The 22,222-nt window shown below is 41.8% G+C and overlaps 1 protein-coding gene and 1 long non-coding RNA gene across 12 annotated transcripts in view; one reads left to right on the forward strand and one right to left on the reverse strand.

The window, feature by feature from the left end:
- LOC130275789 (uncharacterized) overlaps positions 1-4,728 on the reverse strand; it is a 75,292-nt gene extending 70,564 nt beyond the window's left edge. Inside the window, exon 1 of the long non-coding RNA XR_008844901.1 lies at positions 4,595-4,728. This is a non-coding gene — a long non-coding RNA (uncharacterized LOC130275789). The remainder of the gene's footprint in view (positions 1-4,594) is intronic.
- Positions 1-22,222, forward strand: part of IQSEC1 (IQ motif and Sec7 domain ArfGEF 1) — an 830,222-nt gene that overhangs the window by 710,166 nt on the left and 97,834 nt on the right. Inside the window, exon 1 of one of the 11 annotated variants that reach the window (XM_056524206.1) lies at positions 1,443-1,599. The exons of 9 other annotated variants lie outside the window; for them this stretch is intronic. In XM_056524206.1, the coding sequence (XP_056380181.1) occupies positions 1,535-1,599 (65 nt within the window). In that variant the 5' untranslated portion in view covers positions 1,443-1,534. Of the gene's footprint in view, positions 1-1,442; positions 1,600-22,222 lie in introns of those variants that run through there. One more of the 11 variants, XM_056524207.1, reaches the window with a different exon arrangement.

Here is a 22,222-nt window from a genome sequence, read left to right on the forward strand (position 1 = left end):
CCTCATGGAGTCTGCTTCTGACTGTTTGAGTGGATATATGCACATTTGTGGCCTACTGGAGGTCATTTTGCCGGACTCTGGCAATGCTCCTCCTTGCACAAAGGCAGAGGTAGCGATCCTGCTGCTGGGTTATTGCCCTCCTACGGCCTCTCCCACGTCTCCTGATGTACTAGCCTGTCTCCTGGTAGCGCCTCCATGCTCTGGACACTACGCTGACAGACACAGCAAACCTTCATGCCACAGCTCGCATTGATGTGCCATCCTGGATGAGCTGCATTACCTGAGTAACTTGTGTGGGTTGTAGACTCTGTCTCATGCTACAACTAGAGTGAAAGCACTGCCAGCATTCAAAAGTGACCAAAACATCAGCCAGGAAGCACAGGACCTGAGAAGTGGTCTGTGGTGACAACCTGCAGAACCACTCCTTTATTGAGGGTGTCTTGCTAATTGCCTATAATTTCCACCTGTTGTCTGTTCCATTTGCACAACAGCATGTGAAATTGATTGTAAATCCATGTTGCTTCCTGAATGGACAGTGTGATTTCACAGAAGTGTCATTGACTTGGAGTTACATTGTGTTGTTTAAGTGTTCCCTTTATTTTTTTTTTGAGCAGTGTATTTAACAAAGCCTTTGATACAGATGTGAACCTAGCCTAGCCAAGATGGCTATACGGTTAGAAATGTGACAGCTAAACCCTCCATTTTAAATCCGGACTGACTGAACTTCTAATGTTTAGGCGACTTCTTAAAGGGGTACTCCGGTGCTTAAACATCTTATCCCCTATCCTTTGTATTATACTGTATATATACCTTATGATAAGGTCTATTTGTTTGATTGCAATGTTGCTTTTCAAGGTGCAAGGGATTGTACAGGGGTCCAATTCTGGCTGTGAAATGCTGCCTGACTGTATCCATTGGCTTATATGCTTATATTTTATAATACAGTTCTGTTCTCAAGAAATGCATGTAAAAAGTACAAAGTTTTTTTTATAAAATTATTTTAAGAATTATTAATTACATTTAATATTTGAAAGTTTTTTTTTTGATACTTAAACAGAAACTTATGTGTTTTGGATAAATTTTTTTCCAATACAATTTTTTTTAAATGTTTTTTTTGCCCCTTCTAAATTTTTACGTCGGCGAACTAGACTAACGTCCCTAAAAGTGATGGGTAACAGTAGTTCATTGATCAGTCTTTCCTGACAGCATACTTTGCTCTGTTCCCTCTTCTCCCGGCATAAACTGCTCTGTACTATTTAGCAGTTTCCTGTTCCTTGGCTGAGAAAACACAAGTACAAGCAATGGGCAGCAAATGAGAGCAGTCTAATCCTGTGTCCCTCCTCCCCCTCTCCCCCCTATCCTAGCTTTCCAGCCATCCCCCCATCCTCCCCTGGACTGGAAGGGTGGACCTCTCTGCTGATTCTTCCGGATCAGTGCAGTAGCAGCAAGGAGAGGGTCAGGGGGGACACAGGATGTTGGGGTCCCAGCTGGGGTGATGTGACACTGTCACCTTGCCCTGTCCCTGCATTGAGCCATGTGGTGTCTGCAGTGTAATTCCGAGAGGACCCAGTCTCTGCTGGAGCTTGAACTGGACAGCTGGTAATACAGTATATTTATATATAGACACAAATAGCACTCACCATTGTATATACATTGCAGCACACGAGACCTCTCAGGGCCCCCTACCCTATATGACTATACAGTCCTTTGTAATAGTTGATTACTACATCAGATTTCTTCCATCCCTTTCATACAAATCCTCATCATGCAGAACAACACCAGACACAATGCTGTACATACTTGTACAAGACAACAATGCAAAAACAGACACAAAACTATCTACACAATACACAGCGACTTTCTACTTGTGCTTGAACTCTATTGTTATGGATATAATGTATGTGTAACATGGAGAAACTATAAACTGTATGTGTGTATATGTGTTATCTATGTATACAGATGTTATTAATCACTTTTCGCTGTCGTATTGTTTGTATATCTGTCTGCTAGCATAAGTGCAGTCCTATGTAAAAACCTAGACGACCTATGATTTCACAACTGTGGCAAATGACAAACTCAGCGACTCAGCATAGACACGGTTCTGCTACAACCTTATATTCTGTGTGTAGTCTGAAGCCATCATTGTGCGTCCCAGTCATTATACCTTTGATATACAATGTGACTTTTGTGCACTTTTATACTTCTCCAGAATAGTGATGAATATGAAAACAAATGTTCTCTCTAGATGACTGTGATGGTGTGCTGCCTCAGTGTGACTGTTATACTGGAGGTAGGTGTCCCTGGCTATAGTGTACTTTCATCCTGGAGTAGAAATCTGTGCAGGCAATGAATGGTTAAACTGAATGATGTCATTGGGCTGCACTTAAAGATGAAAATTATGCCTTTACGTTCAGTAAAACAGTTCCAGATATTTTGAAAATGGAAAATTTACCTTAAGACGTGACCAACATATGCAGTGAATAACAAAATGGTGTATACGGGGTAGGATCCCTGAAGAGCGCAGTTGTAAAGTTTTTCGAACATAATGTTAATTTTATGTACAGTTTATAGTTTGTGAACATATTGTTAATTTTATGTATAATTTATAGTTTGTGAACATAATGTTAGTCTTATTTACTATTAAAATGACCTTGCCATAGGTGATAGGATAGCCTGTCGGAGTCAGTACATGAACCATAACATAGATAGAGAATTGAAAACCAGAAGAGCATGAGTATCTATCAAATTCACTCTTTCCTTTATGGATACTTTCCCATTCCCATGTAGAGGTTATTGTTTCTTATTTGGGATATCCAGCAGAAAGCACAGGTAAAAGCTTCATGGAACAAAATTAGACAAATTAGCTCTTCTCCAGAAGTTAGAAAACTGTCTCTCTAGTGCCACCTATAGGTAGCTCCTCTACAAGTCAATATCTGACCCATAAAAGATGGTTGAAACATGACTAAGAATATTAGCCAAACCCGACACCCATCTGTAGACAGCTGTTTTGGTGTTAAGTACTGAGATGGGTGCTGGTTGGATAGAATCTTGGATGACACCCCTAGTCATGGAGTTTTAATGCTCTTTTAAGGGGCGGCCATTGACTAACTACCTATAGGTGGCACTACAGGAGGAGAGTGTGTATATATATATATATATATATATATATATATACACATATATACAGTGATCCCTCAAGTTACAATATTAATTGGTTCCAGGATGACCATTTTATGTTGAGACCATAACTCTATGGAAACCTGGTAATTGGTTCTGAAGCCCAAAAATGTCATCCAAAAATAGGAAAAAGTGAGGATTAAAGAAAAATAAGTAGATAATAAAGAAAGTCCTTACATATAAAAGTAAGAAAGAGTTGCTGGGAGCTGTAAATCACTGTCTATGTCAGTGTTTCCTAACCAGGGTGCCTCCAGCTGTTGCAAAACTACAACTCCCTGCATGCCCGGACAGCCGTTGGCAGAACACACAGTGTCCCAAATGAAGCCGCCCTTACTTGGTGTCCAAAGGAGCAACTAACCCTGGCACAGGGATAGAGTAGTACAGAACTTGTAGTTCCTCCCTGTACTGTAGGGGGCGCTACCAGATAGCCAGTCAGTGCATACACTTCAGTAATAGAGGGGATTTACCAGTAAAATGTCCATTCTGATTGGTCGGTTCTTCCAGGTATTGACACATTTCACAGATCTGGACTGTCTGTAGCATTGTATGTTTAGTCTGGTTTCAAGACCGGTTCAAGACTGGTTTCAAGTCCAGAAAAGACCATTGTATGTTGAAACTATTGTATGTTGAGGCCATTGTAAGTTGAGGGATCACTGTATATATATATCTCACAGAGAATGGATAGGTCATCCACCCTTCCCAGAATCAACAGGATATGTCTTCTCAACAGTTGGCATCAGTGAGGTATCTGGACATGTAGTTGTCTTTTTTATTATAATAAGAGGCATACATGGTGGGTGATCATGGGGAACATACCCTGTGTGCTCAGGGGTGAGACATTATCAAGTCATTCTCCCTTGGCCTGAGACCTAGATGAAGGGGTACTCTGCATTTTTATAGATATATCTATTTCACAGATGGATAGGATAGGACAGAAAAGGATAGATTCTTAGGAATAGGTAGATACCATGGGGGAGATTTATCAAAGGATTTAGACTGGTTTTTCCTGTCTAAATTTGTCGCACAGAAAGTCGCAGTCTAAATATGTGCGACTTTTCTGCGACTTTTGCTGTAGAGGATTTTTAGAACATGATGCAGTCTAGTCTATTTTAGACGGAAATGCATTGGAAAATGCATTGGTGCTGAATTTATCAAGTGCGACTTTTGTGCGACAAGTCGCATCTGCCCAAAATACACTGAAATGTCAGACCATGTTGGAGCAGGTCTAAATGCAGTTTAAGCTGTAGACCCTGAAGTCTGAGCACAGAATTTATCAAGGGCTGTGATACCTTTGATAAATTAGGAGCACAATAGACAGGAGACTACCACATACACTGGTCTATAAGCATACCCAGAATAGACTAGATTAGGAAATGTCCCCCCATATGTCTGAGGATAAACACATATAAACAGATACCTCTGGCGCTGCTTATCTTGGGGAAGTTACAATTCTGCTGAAGGCAAGCATTGGGAAATAGACATCAGAGGGATTCACCAGTATGGGACTAGGCTTTAGAAAGAACTGAGGGATAATATAGAAAAGGACTTTGGGGGAGATTTATCAAAACATGTGCAGAGGAAGAGTGGTGCAGTTGCCCATAGCAACCAATCAGATTGCTTCTTTCATTTTCCACAGGCCTCTAAAGAGGCCTGTGGAAAATGAAAGAAGCGATCTGATTGGTTGCTATGGGCAACTGCACCACTCTTCCTCTGCACAGGTTTTGATAAATCTCCCCATTTGTGTTCTCATGACAGAGTTTTCCTTCAAAAAGTATATAAAAAGAATTCTAAGCAACAAGTTGTCCAAGTCTGCACTGTACAATAACATTACATCACTGCAGTACAGACATACTGCTTAGCTCAGTTAACCCCTTCACACATTAGTAACATGAGCAGATCCAGCCCTGGTGACATGTACAGTCAGAGTGGACTCTTGTGAATACTAGACTTTTCATACTACACAAAACCTACAGAATGTGCCGGACAAGAGGAGACACAGCATGCACCCCTTATGGTAAATTGTTGATTTTCAGTAGTTTGATTTTATGGTTTGAGCAGCATGTAAGTAATGAATGGTTTTCTATAACACTGAATCCTATGTATGACGGTTAATACTGAGTGGCATCTATTGGAGGTATCCATCACACATGTATCCCCTAATATATATCTCAGAGAAAAACTACAGGACATTATGTGAAATAATCTTTATTGAGATGAATAATTGCAGGCATGATACTGACCGTGCTTTTAAGATTTTGAGTTTTGGCACGCTATATATGATATTAAATATTATTACTATTCTCATTTATGAATGGAACATATTTTTGTTGGTGCAATGTGGTTTTCACAAGGACTGCTATTCTAATATTTAGGACAGAAATTTTTTTTTTTCTATTTTCTCTGTGTCATTGAGGCATCTTACTATGTAAAGTTAGGCATAGTTGATACAGGATATTATGGCTGACAGCTTACAACCCCAAACCCCTATTCTGTAGTGTGCATGTATCCTGACAATTGCCTCTTTCCAGGGTTCCCTTGAAGCTGTGTTCAATTTCTCTGCAGCACCTCCAGTGGAGAAAGGAAGCATTACACAGTTGTCGTTGAAATTAATAAGGTGACTATGTAAAGCAGACATGTCTCATCCTCCAGAGCAAGAGAATGAGAATGCTTAATGCTCTTCTCTGGCTAATAGATGAGGGTACTGCCTAGAGGAAATCACTCTATGACCCCACAATTACCCAGTAAGGAACTTAAAATCTGGTTTTATAAACCAGACATTGGCCCTCATTTACTATTGCAAACCCGACATTGCGCCACAGAATTCTGTCTGCGCCAGATTTTGCACCAGAATTTGCGCCAGAATTGAAAAAACCCAGACTAACTCTCCATTTTGCTAAGAAAACCCAAAAAGGAGGCGTGGTCTCCGAAAAGGGGCGTGTTCCCGACATTTTCACAAAAACCCAACAAATTTACTAAGGTTTCCACATAAAATGTGGTGGATTTGAGCTGAGGAAAACCCGACAGATCAGAGCATGTGTAAAAAAAGCAAAATGTAGGGAAACCTTAGTAAATACCATGGAAAATAAATTGTAGGGAATTAAAACCCACAAAGAAACCTACACAACACTCTTAGTAAATGAGGGTCATTATCTATACTCTCTCTGTAGGGACTGTCAGACAGATAAAGACATGCTGGGGTTCTTAATCTTGTGGGACAAGTAAACAGGACTGTTAAAGTTTTGACCTTTAGATAAGCTAGTCAAAAAGATCAGTCCGCTGCTTTTATTCCTTTGCTCCTTTACAAGTTACCATTGAGACTGTACCAAGTCATATTTGTATGTAATGTGGGGACTTGATCATTTCTAATACTTGCCTGAAAGTTCTCTTGGACAACCATTGTTGCACGTCCACTGCACAGTCTCTGTGGTTCCTCGGTATCATCATCTCAGTCTCGTTAAACATTTCCTAAAGGTTTCTTGCCAGTAAAAGCAGCTCCTGGCCTGATTTACTATGTGCCAAGGGGGCCTGCCAGCAAAAGAAACCTTTGAACGATCTCAACTTCCTGAAGATATGTTGAGGGATTGTGAAAGCAGGACGGGTGGCAATGGATGGACTATGGTTGCTGTGGTAATTCTGCTTTTTCTCTGGAGCTTTTACAATAAGTCTAATTGTGTAATTTAATCAGTATTCACTAAGGAGGGAAACTCATCGACTCTCAGCACTGGAGCCTCTGGATTCTGGGATACTCCTCAAGCAAATATGTATTGGTTGAAGAAAATTCAGTATCTGAGGTAGATTAACTTAATGTATTGTTTTGTTTGGTGATGGTGTTACAATTAAACAAATATGTTTAATATGAACTTGAATATATAGCGAGACTTTTCAAGGAAACATATTCTAGATTCCACCATAAACCTGTACATTTGGTTTCGGTAAGCATGCATGTTTATGTCAATGGTAGGAGAAGAGGGAGGCCCACCTACACCTGAGATAGTTGGCTTATCTGTTGAAATCAGCAGGGTTGGGCAGGTTGGGTTCAGTATTCTCTTATGTGTATGATCAACTTAAAGGCGTACTCCGCCCCTAGACATCTTATCCCATATCCAAAGGATAGGGGATAAGTTGTCTGATCGCGGGGGTTCCACAGCTGAGTACCCCCGTGATCTCCCTGATGCACCCAGCGTTCGTTTAGAGCATTGGGTGCAGGGCCGGAGGCTCGTGATGTCACGGCCCTGCCCACTCGTGACGTCACAGCCACGCCCCCTCAATGCAAGTCTATCAACTTGCATTGAGGGGGCGTGGCCGTGACATCACGAGCAGCCGTGACTGTGACGTCACAAGCCTCCACCCTGCAACGTCAGTCATCTGGCACGGAGCGAAGTTCGCACCGTGCACCAGATGTCTTGGGTGCCGCAGCCATGATCATGGGGTTCCCCAACGACGGGACCCCCCTGATCAGACATCTTATCCCCTAGGGGATAAGATCTCTAGGGGTGGAGTACCCCTTTAACAATCTTACTGAACAGACACAAATTTAGAAGTCTAGCCTGGAAAATAAGGTACTTTTCCAAGAATCACCATTCAGCTTTACTGCTTTTTGTATTTTCTTTATAGGTTATTTGGCTAGCCAAGTGCTGCTGTATTTGTTATGTCTGGTTATTCTGACATTCCTGTCTCATCCTTTCTCGTAATGAATATTGTGTGAAGTGGTTATTCTCAGTTTGTACAAAAACATTAGAAGTAAACCAACTTGTCTAACGAGAATAAGTTCCGGATCACATCCATTTTGCGTAGTCACTAAAAAGAACACCATAGCAATGTGGAAGGAGTGGATTTTGACATTCCCTATCTCATATACCTCAATGCAGGTACCCGCAAGTATGTAAAATGAGGCATACCTTATTCTAAATATTGTGACTGCTGTTGACAGTCTCAAGTTGAACCATGTTTGATGAGCATGTGTAGACCAGAGAAGTAGGCCAATCCATTCAGAAATGCATTAAGGATGGCTTTGAAATATAGATTTTTTTAGCCTTCAATTAAGATACACATTGGGAGGAATCCTGTTGTGTAGCCCCCCCCAAAAAACAGCAACATGTCACACTTGTAGACATATTTTGGGATATTCTAAATAAGTCCAGCTCCTCTGAAGTTCTCTGACAGAGCATCAGGTTTCTGAGAGAGGATGACGGGGCCTCTGGAATGATTCTGGGTCAATGTAGGAACAGTGAGAATCTGAAGAAGAGCCGGAGTTTACCGTCACAGGATTCAGCCTCTTCTGAATGTTCATGCCCTGATTCAGTTTTGTTATTATTGGCCACCACCTCTGCCCACCGCCCTCTCTCTCTTAAATCCCATGTTCTGTCAGTGGACTACGCATGCTTTTATTTATATATGAACCATTATATCACTGGGATTCCAAGGTAACCAGCCATTTTGCACATCACCTACTGTATGTGTTCCCATTGTAACAAACGTTTATTTTAAATATCTACTTTAAAAAAAAAAAAAACTGGACTCTACTCCTACATCTATACTGGACTTGACTACTATGCTTACATTTTTGGGGTATGTATATTGGCTCACAGACCAAATGAAAGCCTAAAGGTCACACTTTTTGCCTGAATCTGGCGCTTAGACTCGTGGATTACATTAATAAATTTGTTATTATATAAATTGACCTTCTTGATTATAACAACCGGTCAGGGTTGGGTTAGACTTTTGTCAATTACACTGAAAGAAACAGGAATATTAGGGGCTATGGGAGTTAAGCCACTTTGTCTTTAAGATATTATAGCTACATAAACCCTTTTTCTTCCAATATCTTCTTCATTTGTCACCAATAAATAATTAATTTGCATTAAACAAAACAAACAACTGTCCCTCCTGCAGATGAGACTCCTGCTACTGAGCGATAAATAAAATATGGCGCCCTTTCAATTACATTAAAACCTATTACTTATTTAGCCTCTGTTTGGAGTTCTGTATGTGTAAAAACACATCACATGTAACATTAATACACCAGTGACACATAAATGAACGTATAATACCTGTTTAAGCTCTGGCTGATGATGTCATTGGCAGTCATTAAATGATGTAATCTGTTTACTATTGAATTGAATACAGCTATCCTCTTGTGGGCCTCAAATACTGTATAATTTATGCTAGTAAATAAAACTGCCCGGGAAAATGTGATGACAAGCATTTAAAAAAATTACTAAACATCACAAGAACTATAAAAAAAAATGTAACAACATTTCGTAAAGAACTTGTTGGATTTGCACTACATCTATTACAGATTGTGGTTTTTCCAGTAGAGGAAATATTGCACAGTAGGTGAGGTCAGTGCTGTAAGTGCACACAATTTGTTTGTTCTTTGAAAATCAGTTCTATTCATCTAGATGGGGATATTTTAGATAATGAGGACAGTTGCAGCATTTACGGTAACACATCTGCCATGTGTGAATTTAACCTGAATAAGTTGCACTGTAATTTTCTAAAATTGTGCATTCGAGGCTGTCCTGTAATGGATGCACAGTGTAGATCAGTAGATCTCTGTGTTCCTTCAGAGCTGGACATGGCTCCTATATGTACCCAAAGACTCTAGTACAAGTAAGATTAACGGCGTAAGGCTAAGTTTTCACTTGGCTTTTTTTCTGGCAGTTTTTGGAATACTGCCACTGCAGTTTTTGAGCCAAACCCTGAAATGTATTCAAAAGGAATAGGACATATATAGGAAGGACTTACACTTCTCCTCCCTTATGGATCCACTTCTGACTTTGTCTCAAAAACTGCAGTGGCAGTTTTTCAAAAACTGTGAGATAAAAACCAAGTGGAAACTTAGCCTCTGTCCTTCCTTTATATGTCCTATTCCTTTTGAATACACTTCTGGCTTTGGCTCAAAAACTGCAGTGGCAGTATTCCAAAAACTGCCAGAAAACTTATCCCAGGGTTTTGCCATGTTTAATATGCAACTGACAGATGACATCGCAAAATGAATAATCCAGTGATCATTTGTATGGCCCTGGCTGCCCAATACTGAGCTGTGTAAAAGGCTTAAAACATGAGCAACAATCTAGGAGAACAACGCTCGTATCAAACTTTATGTGAGTGTGTTGCGTGGTTTGGTGATAAATCTCGTTGAATATGCTAAAGGTTGTCGCATGTGTCAATATCCACCACCATTCTTTTCTCTGCTGAATTGGGTGACATTTCTGGATCTGCACAGGTATATGGAGATCTGTCCATGTCACCTGTGGACATTTGGTCATCTTCAAGAATAGTTGTGTTGGAAAAGTCCAGTTTTACTCATATTATCCTTTAAATTACTGTCCATCCCTTGCTATGACAACATGCCTACAAAGTAATACCCTAAGTGGTATTTAGAAGATTAACATTGCAGCGGACTTGCGTAAAATATCCTGGGTGTATTTCTCTTACAAAGTTTCCTTTCTGAAACTTTTTGTTGCTTTTCTAAATCAAGCTTGTTATCCAGAAACGGTTGAGGTAGGTGGCAGCCTATAAAACACTGTGGAAGCTGTGTTAGGATCTGCGCCGAGCAGCCGGGCGAGACGTTTCCAGCCTCAAATCTCACCCCTCACATCCTGTCACTAAATTCAAATTTTCGTAAGAACTGAACATTCAGTGTCTGCTTTCTCCACAGCCAGCGTTACGTTATATATAGCATATAAAACTATCCATTGATCATTGCCATGAGTCAGACGGCAGCGGGCCAGGTATATCACACAGTAAATAGTTTTTACTTTTATTTTGGTGGAAAATTTAAAACATTGGCTTAGTCAGGGCTTGAGTAATCTGCAACAGCTGTGGCGCAGACTTGAGTACAATATTCTGATTAAATAGAAGTTGCTGACTAGTGTTTTGTATATTGCTGTGCTGGGAATCCATGTGATCCTGATGATGCAGTTAGGGTGGATTCACATGGGGCAGATTTGTGGCAGAAACTTCTGCGACTGTCCCTAGTGGACGGCTCGTTGTTTGGCTGAACGATCGTGTTGGTAATACCGCAGCTTTACCCCCCAATGATAGGGAAATTTAGCAGGAAAATTGGTGATATTATTAACAACTAACAAGCTACTTGAAAACCTCACCAACCAAATGGGCACATGCCCTTGGCCACATGTCACCGCCACATCATGAGAACAAAACATGTGCAGCCTGTAGACCTCCAGTTAGAGTTCTATATTTTTTTTTGTGTGGTTCAGCAATAAATGCTGTATATCAGATAAAAATTTCCAAAGAATTATACACTTCTGAAAACTATATGAGCTCCAGCATAACATTAAAGGGATATTCCCATCCTAAGAAGTTATCCCCTATTTGGAAGCCTCACTGACAATGAATGGAGTGCTGACCATGCATGTGCAGTGAGCGCCATTCCTTCTGGGGGACATTTCACCTCTGTTCTCATGATCTGTGGGGGTCCCAGTGGATCCTCTAGTTATTTTCTGTTCTGTGGAGTAACCTATTAAGTTAGAGTCTTAGCATTGCAGGAGACAACAGCTGAAAAAAAAAGTTACTGTAGGTGCCAGTGAAAAATTCTAGGTATTTCTAGATATTCTAGGCTCTGTCTGAACTCTTACTAACATACAGTAGTAACAAGTCACTAATATTTATAATTATATACAGTACCTAAAATATTTACAAGCAGAAGAGATCCCCACGATTTTAATGTTATATACACATTACCGCATATAACACATTAGCGCATATAAATGTGAATTCCGTGTAATTTTATTTTTTTCATTCCTAGTTGGGAGCAATATACATGCCGTTTCCTACAATATAGGTTAAAATTAAAGGATTTGACTGTAGAGGGTGCAGAAATTGTGGTTTCATCTCAGCCCTGAGACGCCTCAGTCACCCTTCTGCCCCATAAGAGGACACCAGGTGGGGCCCATTATGAATTTTACTTCAGGGCCCCAGAGCTTGCATTTATGCCACTGTTAGGCTAGGTTCACACTACGGAATTTCCAACTGCAATTCCGCTTTGAAATTCCGCGTACTAAAATGCATAGTATAGTGAATGGGTTTCCGTTCACAAATTCACACTTCGGTATTTGTGAAGCGGAATTTGTGAACGGAAAATCTGCTTGAAAATTTCTGCCTTAAGAATGGCGTTGCTCATTCTTCAGGCGGAAATACTCGCGGAACACATTGCAGTCTATTGGAGACTGCAGAGTCCGCACGGTCCTGATTCAGTCGGCGCTGGCCGCTCTCGGAATCTCCGGGCATAAATTTTCTGCCTGGAGATTCCATAGTGTGAACCTAGCCATAATCGTAAAGCTCTCTTACTGGGTATCTTTCCTGCTGGGCTGTTCCCACTCCCATTCACACTTCTGAATTTCCGCTTGCGGAATTCCGCAAGCGGAAATTCAGAAGTGTGAATGGGAGTGCGGAATACCATAGAAGTCTATGGGCTTTAATTTGACGTGGAATTCCGCAAGCGGAAATTCTGCCGTGTGAATAGACCCTGACTATGACTACCAAAGCTAGTCATACATAGAAGATGGCTGTCAGTTATCTTTTTTGATCTCTCCATAACAGTATGTGCATGCCTGGCTCGGATCAGCGTGCATCTGTTCTGAATGGGAGAGGAGAGAAAACCGCTGCCAGACATCTCTGGTGCCAGCTTATTTGCCCGAGAACAAAAGGATCAGACAGGTGAAATCCAATTGTCTGATCCTTTATATCTGTCATGGCGAGAGAGTCGGAAGGCCACTATACATATTAATGGTGGCTGGTCCTACCGAATTCGGCAGGTATAGACAACACTTATCTAATGTGTATGGTCACTATAGGATCCTAATGACAGCCAGGAGGATGGGGGTGACCACTGACTGTTCAGTAAAGAACCTGCAGGGCTGCAGCGGGCATCTATGCAGATGTTTTGCATTAATAATAGTATTATAAATAAGTGAAGTGTGAATTACAATAGAATGTTTTGCAAAGCCACAAAAATGAATTTTTCCTTTAAAGATTATAAATATCTATTTCGTTGCACTGAACCTCCTCGGTCGTCTTTACAACTTTTTTGTCCAAATGAGAACAAATGCCAGAAAGCATGATGTAATGCATAGCTCTTTCCAAAGAATCTCAGTAAAATCACCCCGCATCTGTGTTTCACATTACCAAGAATCCCTTAAAATGGAAAATATACCCAGATTCTCATCTCCTGGCGACATTTCTCCAGCTCCCACCACGTAGAGCTTGCCTGGAATCGGCGTCCGTCCCCATACAGCTGTTCTCACAAGATTATCAGAATTAAAAGGAGCTTATGGGTCATCGACATTTATTCAACAAGTTTTTGTGCACTTGACCGTCTTAGAGGAAACTAAGTTCACATGTGAGCTCCTGCTGAGAAATGCCATTTATACCCAGTATAAATAAACCTCTGCCAGTTGATACTGGTTCGATCAATTCAGAGCAGCTGGCAGCCATAAAAGGATTCTATAGTTATAGCTGCAATAATGTTCTCAACACATTTCATCACATCCTCACTGCAATGTTCTGCAACCTGTGGTTCTACAGTTATTACCGAACTACAGCTCCCAGCCTGCACCCCTCAGAGCATCCTGGGAATTGTAGTTTTGAAACAAACGAATAGCCATAAGTTGTTGAACTCTGCCCCTCCATTTTAGTAAGATTTAGGGAATTACGTACGGTAAATATGGTCATGCTATTCTGTTTTTCACTGTAAAGGAAAGCATAGCCTACTGCGCTTTCCTACCCAGAAGGACACAGTAAAACGAGGGATATTTTATTTATTGTTTAAAGGGGTACTCCGGTGGAAAACTTTATTTTTTAAATCAACTGGTGCCAGAAAGTTAAACAGATTTGTAAATTCTATTTAAAAAATCTTACTCCTTGCAGTACTTATTAGCAGCTGTATACTACAGAGGAAATTCTTTTCTTTTTGGATTTATTTTCTGTCTGCCCACAGTGCTCTCTGCTGACACCTCTGTCCATGTCAGAAACTGTCCAGAGCAGAAGCTAATGCCCATAGCAAATATAAGCTGCTCTGGACAGTTCCTAAAATGGACAGAGGTGTCAGCAGAGAGCACTGTGGACAGACAGAAAATAAATTCAAAAAGAAAAAAAATCCTCTGTAGTATTCAGCAACTAATAAGTACTGGAAGGATTAAGATTTTTTTTTAATAGAAGTAATTTACAAATCTGTTTAACTTTTTGACACCAGTTGATTTAAAAAATAAAAAATAAATAAATGTTTTCCACCAGAGTACCCCTTTAATGGGAGCCAGAAGGCGATGTATCCCACGATGCAGCCTTTGGAAGTATATGTCAGAAAGTCCTCCTCCTGATAATGGAAATATATGTTGGAAAGTCCTCCTAATATGTGAAAAAAAATGTGAACAGAGCCTTAGGACTCATGTACACTATGGATATTGTGCTAGAAACTAATTCTGTGCTGTTTTTGCTTGAAGCAGAATCTCATTTGTATTCTTTGGGTACGTTCACACGTGCGGATTTACAGCGTATTTTACATTGCGGATCCGTTGGTGAAGGCCCGCTCTATGCTGTCTTTACATGTGCCTGTTGGTAGCGGCAACACGCCGCGACGAGCAGACACCCTGCAGCGATGTGCGCGGCGTACGCGCACTTCGCGGGCACTCTGCCTGCTCTGAGCTAGGCAGAGAGCTCCCGCGATGTGAGAGTATACTGCGACTCGCACATCGCAGTGTGTCTGCTCATAGCGGTGTAATGCCGCTACGAGCAGGCACATGTGAAGACAGCATAGAGCGGGCCTTCACCAGCGGATCTGCAGCGAAATACACTGCGAAAATCCGCTCGTGTGAACGTACCCTTAATAGGATTCTGCTGCTCAGTGCACACTGGGGAAATTCCATAGCAGAACTTCCAATGCAGATCTGGATTCCACCAAAAGAATGAACATTGTTCCCATGTAGAAAGCTAAAGATTCTGATAACAGAAGTATAACTTCATTCAGTACCGCACCCTTCACAATGTTTATCCATCGTAAACATGTGGGCGATTGCACAGTCAAAAAGTAGAAATTGCCTTGTTTATCGAATCTTTTGTGGTGGCATAAAAAATTTTTTTTTTCCCGTGTTATATCTCCTCTTGTGAACAGGCGTCTACTATTCAATGGCAGAGATGACAAGAACAAAGCAATTCTTTTACTGAAAAAAGTATGAATTTTGTTACATAAATGCATGTTACACCCATCTGTGCCATATATCTGAATGAGCATGCACAGGCACTTCTGTAAGCTCCATTCAGATGAACAGGACAGTGGCTATTAGAGATGAGCGAATTTACAGTAAATTCGATTCGTCACGAACTTCTCGGCTCGGCAGTTGATGACTTATCCTGCATAAATGAGTTCAGCTTTCAGGTGCTCCGGTGGGCTGGAGACTCTTTCCTAGGGCTGTATCCACCTTTTCCAGCCCACCGGAGCACCTGAAAGCTGAACTCATTTATGCAGGATAAGTCATCAACTGCCGAGCCGAGAAGTTCGTGACGAATCGAATTTACTGTAAATTCGCTCATCTCTAGTGGCTATCATTTCTGCAACAAATCTGCTATTACCATCAAACATAGAAGACCAAAGTACAAAATTATGCCAACATAGGAAATCTTTATTGAAAAGAAACACAACACATACTGGAATGTCACATGTAGTTTTCCTCTAAACATCTCACCATCTGCCAAAAATATTTAGTGCTGCCCCAAGTTGAGCCTGTCAGTGCTTGTAGTGATGTCAGCATGGGACAGGTTTAGATTTATCACCAGCTACATAGCTGTGCGAGGCGGCCGGCCATTTCAGCTCCTGCATGCGGCTGGATCAGACTAATGGCTCTCAGCATCTACTCACCAAGGGCAAGTCATGTTTCCTCTTATAAGTTTATACCGCTGGAGAATTTGCAGCTTTAGAGCCGATCTCCGTCTGTTGGGTCTTGTGCGCGTCCTTCGGGAGATGTCCTAATAACACCTCACTAATAGGTGGAATTGCATCCTAAAAATAGTGTCCCAAAGGGGGGACTTTGGGGAGAGGGGTCCCAGTTTTGGAATACAATTGTAACGTAATCTAATGTATATGTAGTGGCTCCCCCTGCTGCATATCAAGCGCCTTGACTAGGCGTCAAAGATATATCGTCCTGTGGTTTCCATTGAAGGCTTCTTTATATGCATATAGAGGGACATTTATCAATGTTTGCTTATGTATTCTTTTTTTTAGTAATTTTTTCCTTACTTTTTTTTTGCTTATGTGCGACGTATTTATCAACTGGTTTCAGCCTGTTGATAATTTTCTTTCACGTAAGCAATTTTTCCTTTTTTACTTTGGTAGTAGCTTTTTCTGCTCCATGTTTGAGCTGGAGTAAATTTAGTCAATTTTTAACGCTGTTGCGACTTTTTTTTGCGCAGTTGCGACTGTCGCAGTTAATAAATACCTGACTACCCGTAGTCCATTTTAAAATTATTACTACATAGTAAATTTTAGGAAAACTTGCTTTTCTCGCTTTCCAGGCAAAATGTCGCACGAAAAATCGCGTAGTCGCAGTTGCGACAATTTTGAGACAATTATAGTAAAGAAAACCTGACTAAACCCGTTGATAAATGTCCATAATACTGCCTAGAATGTTTTTACTACTGACACTGGAGTATCAGATGTTTTATCTATTGTATCTGCACAGTAGACATGGGTATAAGCCAGTGTTTCCCAACCAGGCTGCCTCCAGCTGTTGCAAAACTACAACTCCCAGCATGCCCGGACAGCCTTCGGCTGTCCGGGCATGCTGGGAGTTGTAGTTTTGCAACTGCTAGAGGCAGCCTGGTTGGGAAACACTGGTATAAGCGACACTATCCACAAACATAGACTTTTATGCTCTGATTACAAAACCTTAAGCGTTGACGGAAATTTGCGCCCGTGAGTACTAGGTAGCATTTTTTACAATGCGCTAGGAGTCTGTATGAGTATTGACGTATTATTTTTATTTTATAATTCAGCATTTACTTTTGTTTGTAGTGTCGCACGTGGCATATTTGCTGCAGCTGATTTTGCTACCTATTGACTTAAATGGGTAGAAAAATACACAGCAAAATACGGCACACTAAGGGTGTATTCACACTTACATTATCCTTTGCATATTTGCTGCTGCAGATTTTATGCTGCAGGATTCGATGTAAACTACATGACTGAACACAGCTCCAAATCTGCAGCTTCAAATATGCGCAGGATACTGTACGTGTGAATAGACACTAGTAGGGGGAAATTGCAAATATATATATATATATATATATATATATACTGTATTATAAGGTTGCTTTTCTGGATGGAAAAGAATCTACTTTAAATTAGGGGGCCTTTGCAAAACTACAATTTTCGGTAGAGATGAGCGAACTTACAGTAAATTCGATTTGTCACGAACTTCTCGGTTCGGCAGTTGATAACATCCTGCGTAAATTAGTTCAGCTTTCAGGTGCTCCGGTGGGCTGGAAAAGGTGGATACAGTACTAGGAAAGAGTCTCCTAGGACTGTATCCACCTTTTCCAGCCCACGGGAGCACCTGAAAGCTGAACTCATTTATGCAGGAGGATAAGTGTCACGATGCCGGCTGGCGGGTAGTGGATCCTCTGTGCCAGAGAGGGATTGGCGTGGACCGTGCTAGTGGATCGGTTCTAAGTCACTACTGGTTTTCACCAGAGCCCGCCGCAAAGCGGGATGGTCTTGCTGCGGCGGTAGTGACCAGGTCGTATCCACTAGCAACGGCTCAACCTCTCTGGCTGCTGAAGATAGGCGCGGTACAAGGGAGTAGACAGAAGCAAGGTCGGACGTAGCAGAAGGTCGGGGCAGGCAGCAAGGATCGTAGTCAGGGGCAACGGCAGGAGGTCTGGAACACAGGCTAGGAACATACAAGGAACGCTTTCACTGGCACAATGGCAACAAGATCCGGCAGGGAAGTGCAGGGGAAGTGAGGTGATATAGGGAAGTGCACAGGTGAAGACACTAATTGGAATCACTGCGCCAATCAGCGGCGCAGTGGCCCTTTAAATCGCAAAGACCCGGCGCGCGCGCGCCCTAGGGAGCGGGGCCGCGCGCGCCGGGACAGGACCGAGGGAGAGCGAGTCAGGTACGGGAGCCGGGGTGCGCATCGCGAGCGGGCGCTACCCGCATCGCGAATCGCATCCCGGCTGGAAGCAGAATCGCAGCGCCCCGGGTCAGTGGATCTGACCGGAGCGCTGCAGCGGAGAGAGTGTAGCGAGCGCTCCGGGGAGGAGCGGGGACCCGGAGCGCTCGGCGTAACAATAAGTCATCAACTGCCGAGCCGAGAAGTTCGTGACGAATCGAATTTACTGTAAGTTCGCTCATCTCTAATTTTCGGCATACCCGGACAGCCAACGGCTGTCCGGGCATGCTGGGAGTTGTAGTTTTGCAACAGCTAGAGGCAGCCTGGTTGGGAAACACTGGTATAAGCGACACTATCCACAAACAAGACTTTTATGCTCCGATTACAAAACCTTAAGCGTTGACGGAAATTTGCGCCCGTAAGTACTAGGTAGCATTTTTTACAATGTGCCAGGAGTCTGTATGAGTATTCAAGTATTATTTTTATTTCATAATTCAGCATTTACTTTTGTTTGTAGCGTCGCACGTGGCATATTTGCTGCAGCTGATTTTGCTACCTATTGACTTAGGGTGGGTTCACACCACGATTTTCTATACAGTTTTTGGATACGGTTTAAAAAAAAACAAAAAAAAAACGTATGCAACTGTACAGAAAACCGTGCCCATAGACTTTCCATTCAAAACCGTATGCACCATATTTCATACGGTTGTCTCCGTTTTTCACACCACACGGTTTTTAACTTTTTTTTTTCTGGACAGAAAACCGTGGCCTACAACGGTTTTTGGTCCAGGTGAAAAAGCGTATTGACCCGTATATGTTTTTTTTTTATCATGGGAGTCAATGGGAACCGTACAGAACTGTATGTGCATACAGTTCCATCCAGTCTTTACCATATGGTTTTTGACTTTGCACAGTTTTTTTTCTTGGAATTTCAATCAAACAAGTGAAACTTTATTCATAATGGAGTGAAAAGTTCAAAACGTATGCGTTTTTTTTTCTTAAAAAACGGATGCAACCGGACATCACTTTTCAACCGTATACAGATAAAACTTTGTACACACGTTTTGATACAGTTTAGTCAGGTTTTGAGGAATCCGTTTTTTTTATCAAAAACCTGAAAAAACGGTATTGCAAAAACGTGGTGTGAACCCACCCTTAAATTGGTAGAAAAAATAGACAACAAAATACGGCACACTAAGGGTGTATTCACACTTACATTATCCTTTGCATATTTACTGCTGCAGATTTTATGCTGCAGGATTCAATGTAAACTACATGATTGAACACAGCTCCAAATCTGCAGCTTCAAATATGCGCAGGATACTGTACGTGTGAATAGACACTAGTAGGGTGAAATTGCAAATATATATATATATATATATATATATATATATATATATATATATATATATACTGTATTATAAGGTTGCTTTTCTGGATGGAAAAAAATCTACTTTAAATTAGTTAAATGGCAGGGGCCTTTGCAAAACTACAATTTTCGGCATACCCGGGCATGCTGGGAGTTGTAGTTTTGCAACATCTGGAGGTCCACAGATTAGAGATCACTGGTATAGGGTTATTATTTTAAGTAAATACTAAAAGCAATAAATGTTTAAGGCTAGGTTCGTAGTATATACATCAGTATACCACCAAAAAAACATGAAGTAAGAAATAACGTAGTAGACTATGCTCTTCCCACAGACGTGGTCCTGTAAAAAAGTGTCCATTAAATGCATACCAGATTAGCCTATGGGTAGTGGACGACACTTTATGGCATACATCACAGGCATCCGTTTTATACATTAGGAGCTTTTCAGTAGATTTTCATTGATATCTGTTTAACCACTGTAGCCTAGGGGTAACAGATGCCTAACAATGACCTCAACTACTCATAGGCTGTAATGGTATCCATTTAATAGATACATTATAAAAAGTTTGCAAGGTATCCATTACACGAATCTCATATTAGTTTATGGGTGACGAATTCCACAGCCTCCATTTAAGGCTGCTCCGCTGTAGAACTTCTTTATAACATTATCCCCAGGCTGCCGGCATATAAAACGAAAAAATAAACTGTACTGCCGGTGTAGTGCCACACCGGTGCCCCATCTTCTTCCTGGTTGCCGGTGGTCGACGTGTCACAGTGATGTCCCACCTCAACCAGTGATCGGCTGAGTGGCAGTGTGATGTGTTCAGCCCTGACACTGGCCTTCTTCCTGGTGCCGGGGCTGAATACTACACAATAATGAATACGTTGCTGCGGCCAACAATTAGCTGAGCTGCAGTGTGACGTGTCAGCCACCGGCAACCAGTAAGAGGATTGCACCAGAGGACGGGAGCAGCGATACTGGGGCACCTGGTTTTTGTTTTATATATCGGCAGCCTGGGAATTATGTAAAAAAAAAAAAATTCTACAATGGAGTACCCCTTTAACCTGCACACCAGAAGCTCTTCCTATTTACATGAATAGATGGGTAAAAGGCAGTGTGAATCCAGCATAAAGGGGGAGATTTATCAAAACCTTCCCAGAGGAAAAGTTGACCAGTTGCCCATAGCAACCAATCAGATCGCTTCTTTCATTTTTCAGAGGCCTTTTCAGAAATGAAATAAAGGATCTGACTGGTTGCTATGGGTAACTGGGCCACTTTTCCTCTGGGTAGGTTTTGATAAATCTCTCCCAGAATGTCTATAAATTGTTTACAAAATGTATAGAATTAGGCTGCATCCACACAAGTTGCCAAAAGCATGTGTCCAAAAACACCTGCATACATTGACCAATGGCCATTGGATGTTGCAGGGATTTCTAGACAGCTTATGTGGATGTAGCCTTAGGGTACGTTCACACGCGCAGATTTTTTAGCGGGTTTTACGCTGCGTATTTGAAAGTGGGCGGGCTCTTCTCGGCTGTCCACAGCCGATTTTCCACGGCGGAATGTACACTGCGGAAAATCCGCCGCAAGCCCCATTGAAGTCAGTAGGGACTGTGGCGGATTTTCCGCAGCGTAAATTCCGCCGCGGAAAATCTGCTCCGGACACCCGAGAAGAGCCCGCCCACTTTCAAATACGCAGCGGAAAACCTGCTAAAATATCCGCGCGTGTGAACGTACCCTTAGGCTATGTTCGCACGGCTTAAAAAATGTGCGGACATTCCACACATTTTCTTGTGTTGGTGACGCTAGGACCGCTCGGCAATGCGTAGTCTCCATTGGCAACAAAGAATTTCCGAGCAGAATCCGCAGAAACATTGAACAATTGATTGGATGCCGGAATCGAAGATTCCACCTCCTGCACAATGCAACCAAATTCCTATTGACATCAATAGGACACCTGCAAAATTCCACTTGGAAATTGCGCTGTGTGAACATAGTCTAAGGGCCCATTCACATATGGCAAAATAGTTATCTGGATGGACATTCCGTGTGCAGCAGGTACCTACTCAATCAGTCGGACATGCACCGTCTACATAGACATATCATGTTATTATTATGGCCCCATATGGTGCACTCATGATTTGCCTGCAACTCTAACCTCATGCTAGAGTGTGACATTTCCATGTGATCCGTCCATCCAGAGCGCTCCCATCCAGTTGCCAGGCTCATGTCACAAAGCACCCTGTGTTCCTCTATGCAAATCACCCAGTGATTCATCCTCCTCTTCAACAAACATGAAACATTTTGCTCCAAGTCTGAGTAAACAGGGAAGAGCCGCCATCAGTCCACGTGAGCCCAGCCTGTATTTCCAAGAGAAAAAATACATTTTTTAAGATACTGTATATTTTAAAAGTTAATATTTGAGGCTTCATAAAGTAAATTTCTAGTAGAAGGAATGGACCCAGCTTGTATATATCTTATAGATCAGTGGTCTTCAACCTGCGGACCTCCAGATGTTGCAAAACTACAACTCCCAGCATGCCC

The sequence above is a fragment of the Hyla sarda genome, chromosome 6 (genome assembly GCF_029499605.1).
Source record: "Hyla sarda isolate aHylSar1 chromosome 6, aHylSar1.hap1, whole genome shotgun sequence".
NCBI lineage: Eukaryota > Metazoa > Chordata > Amphibia > Anura > Hylidae > Hyla > Hyla sarda.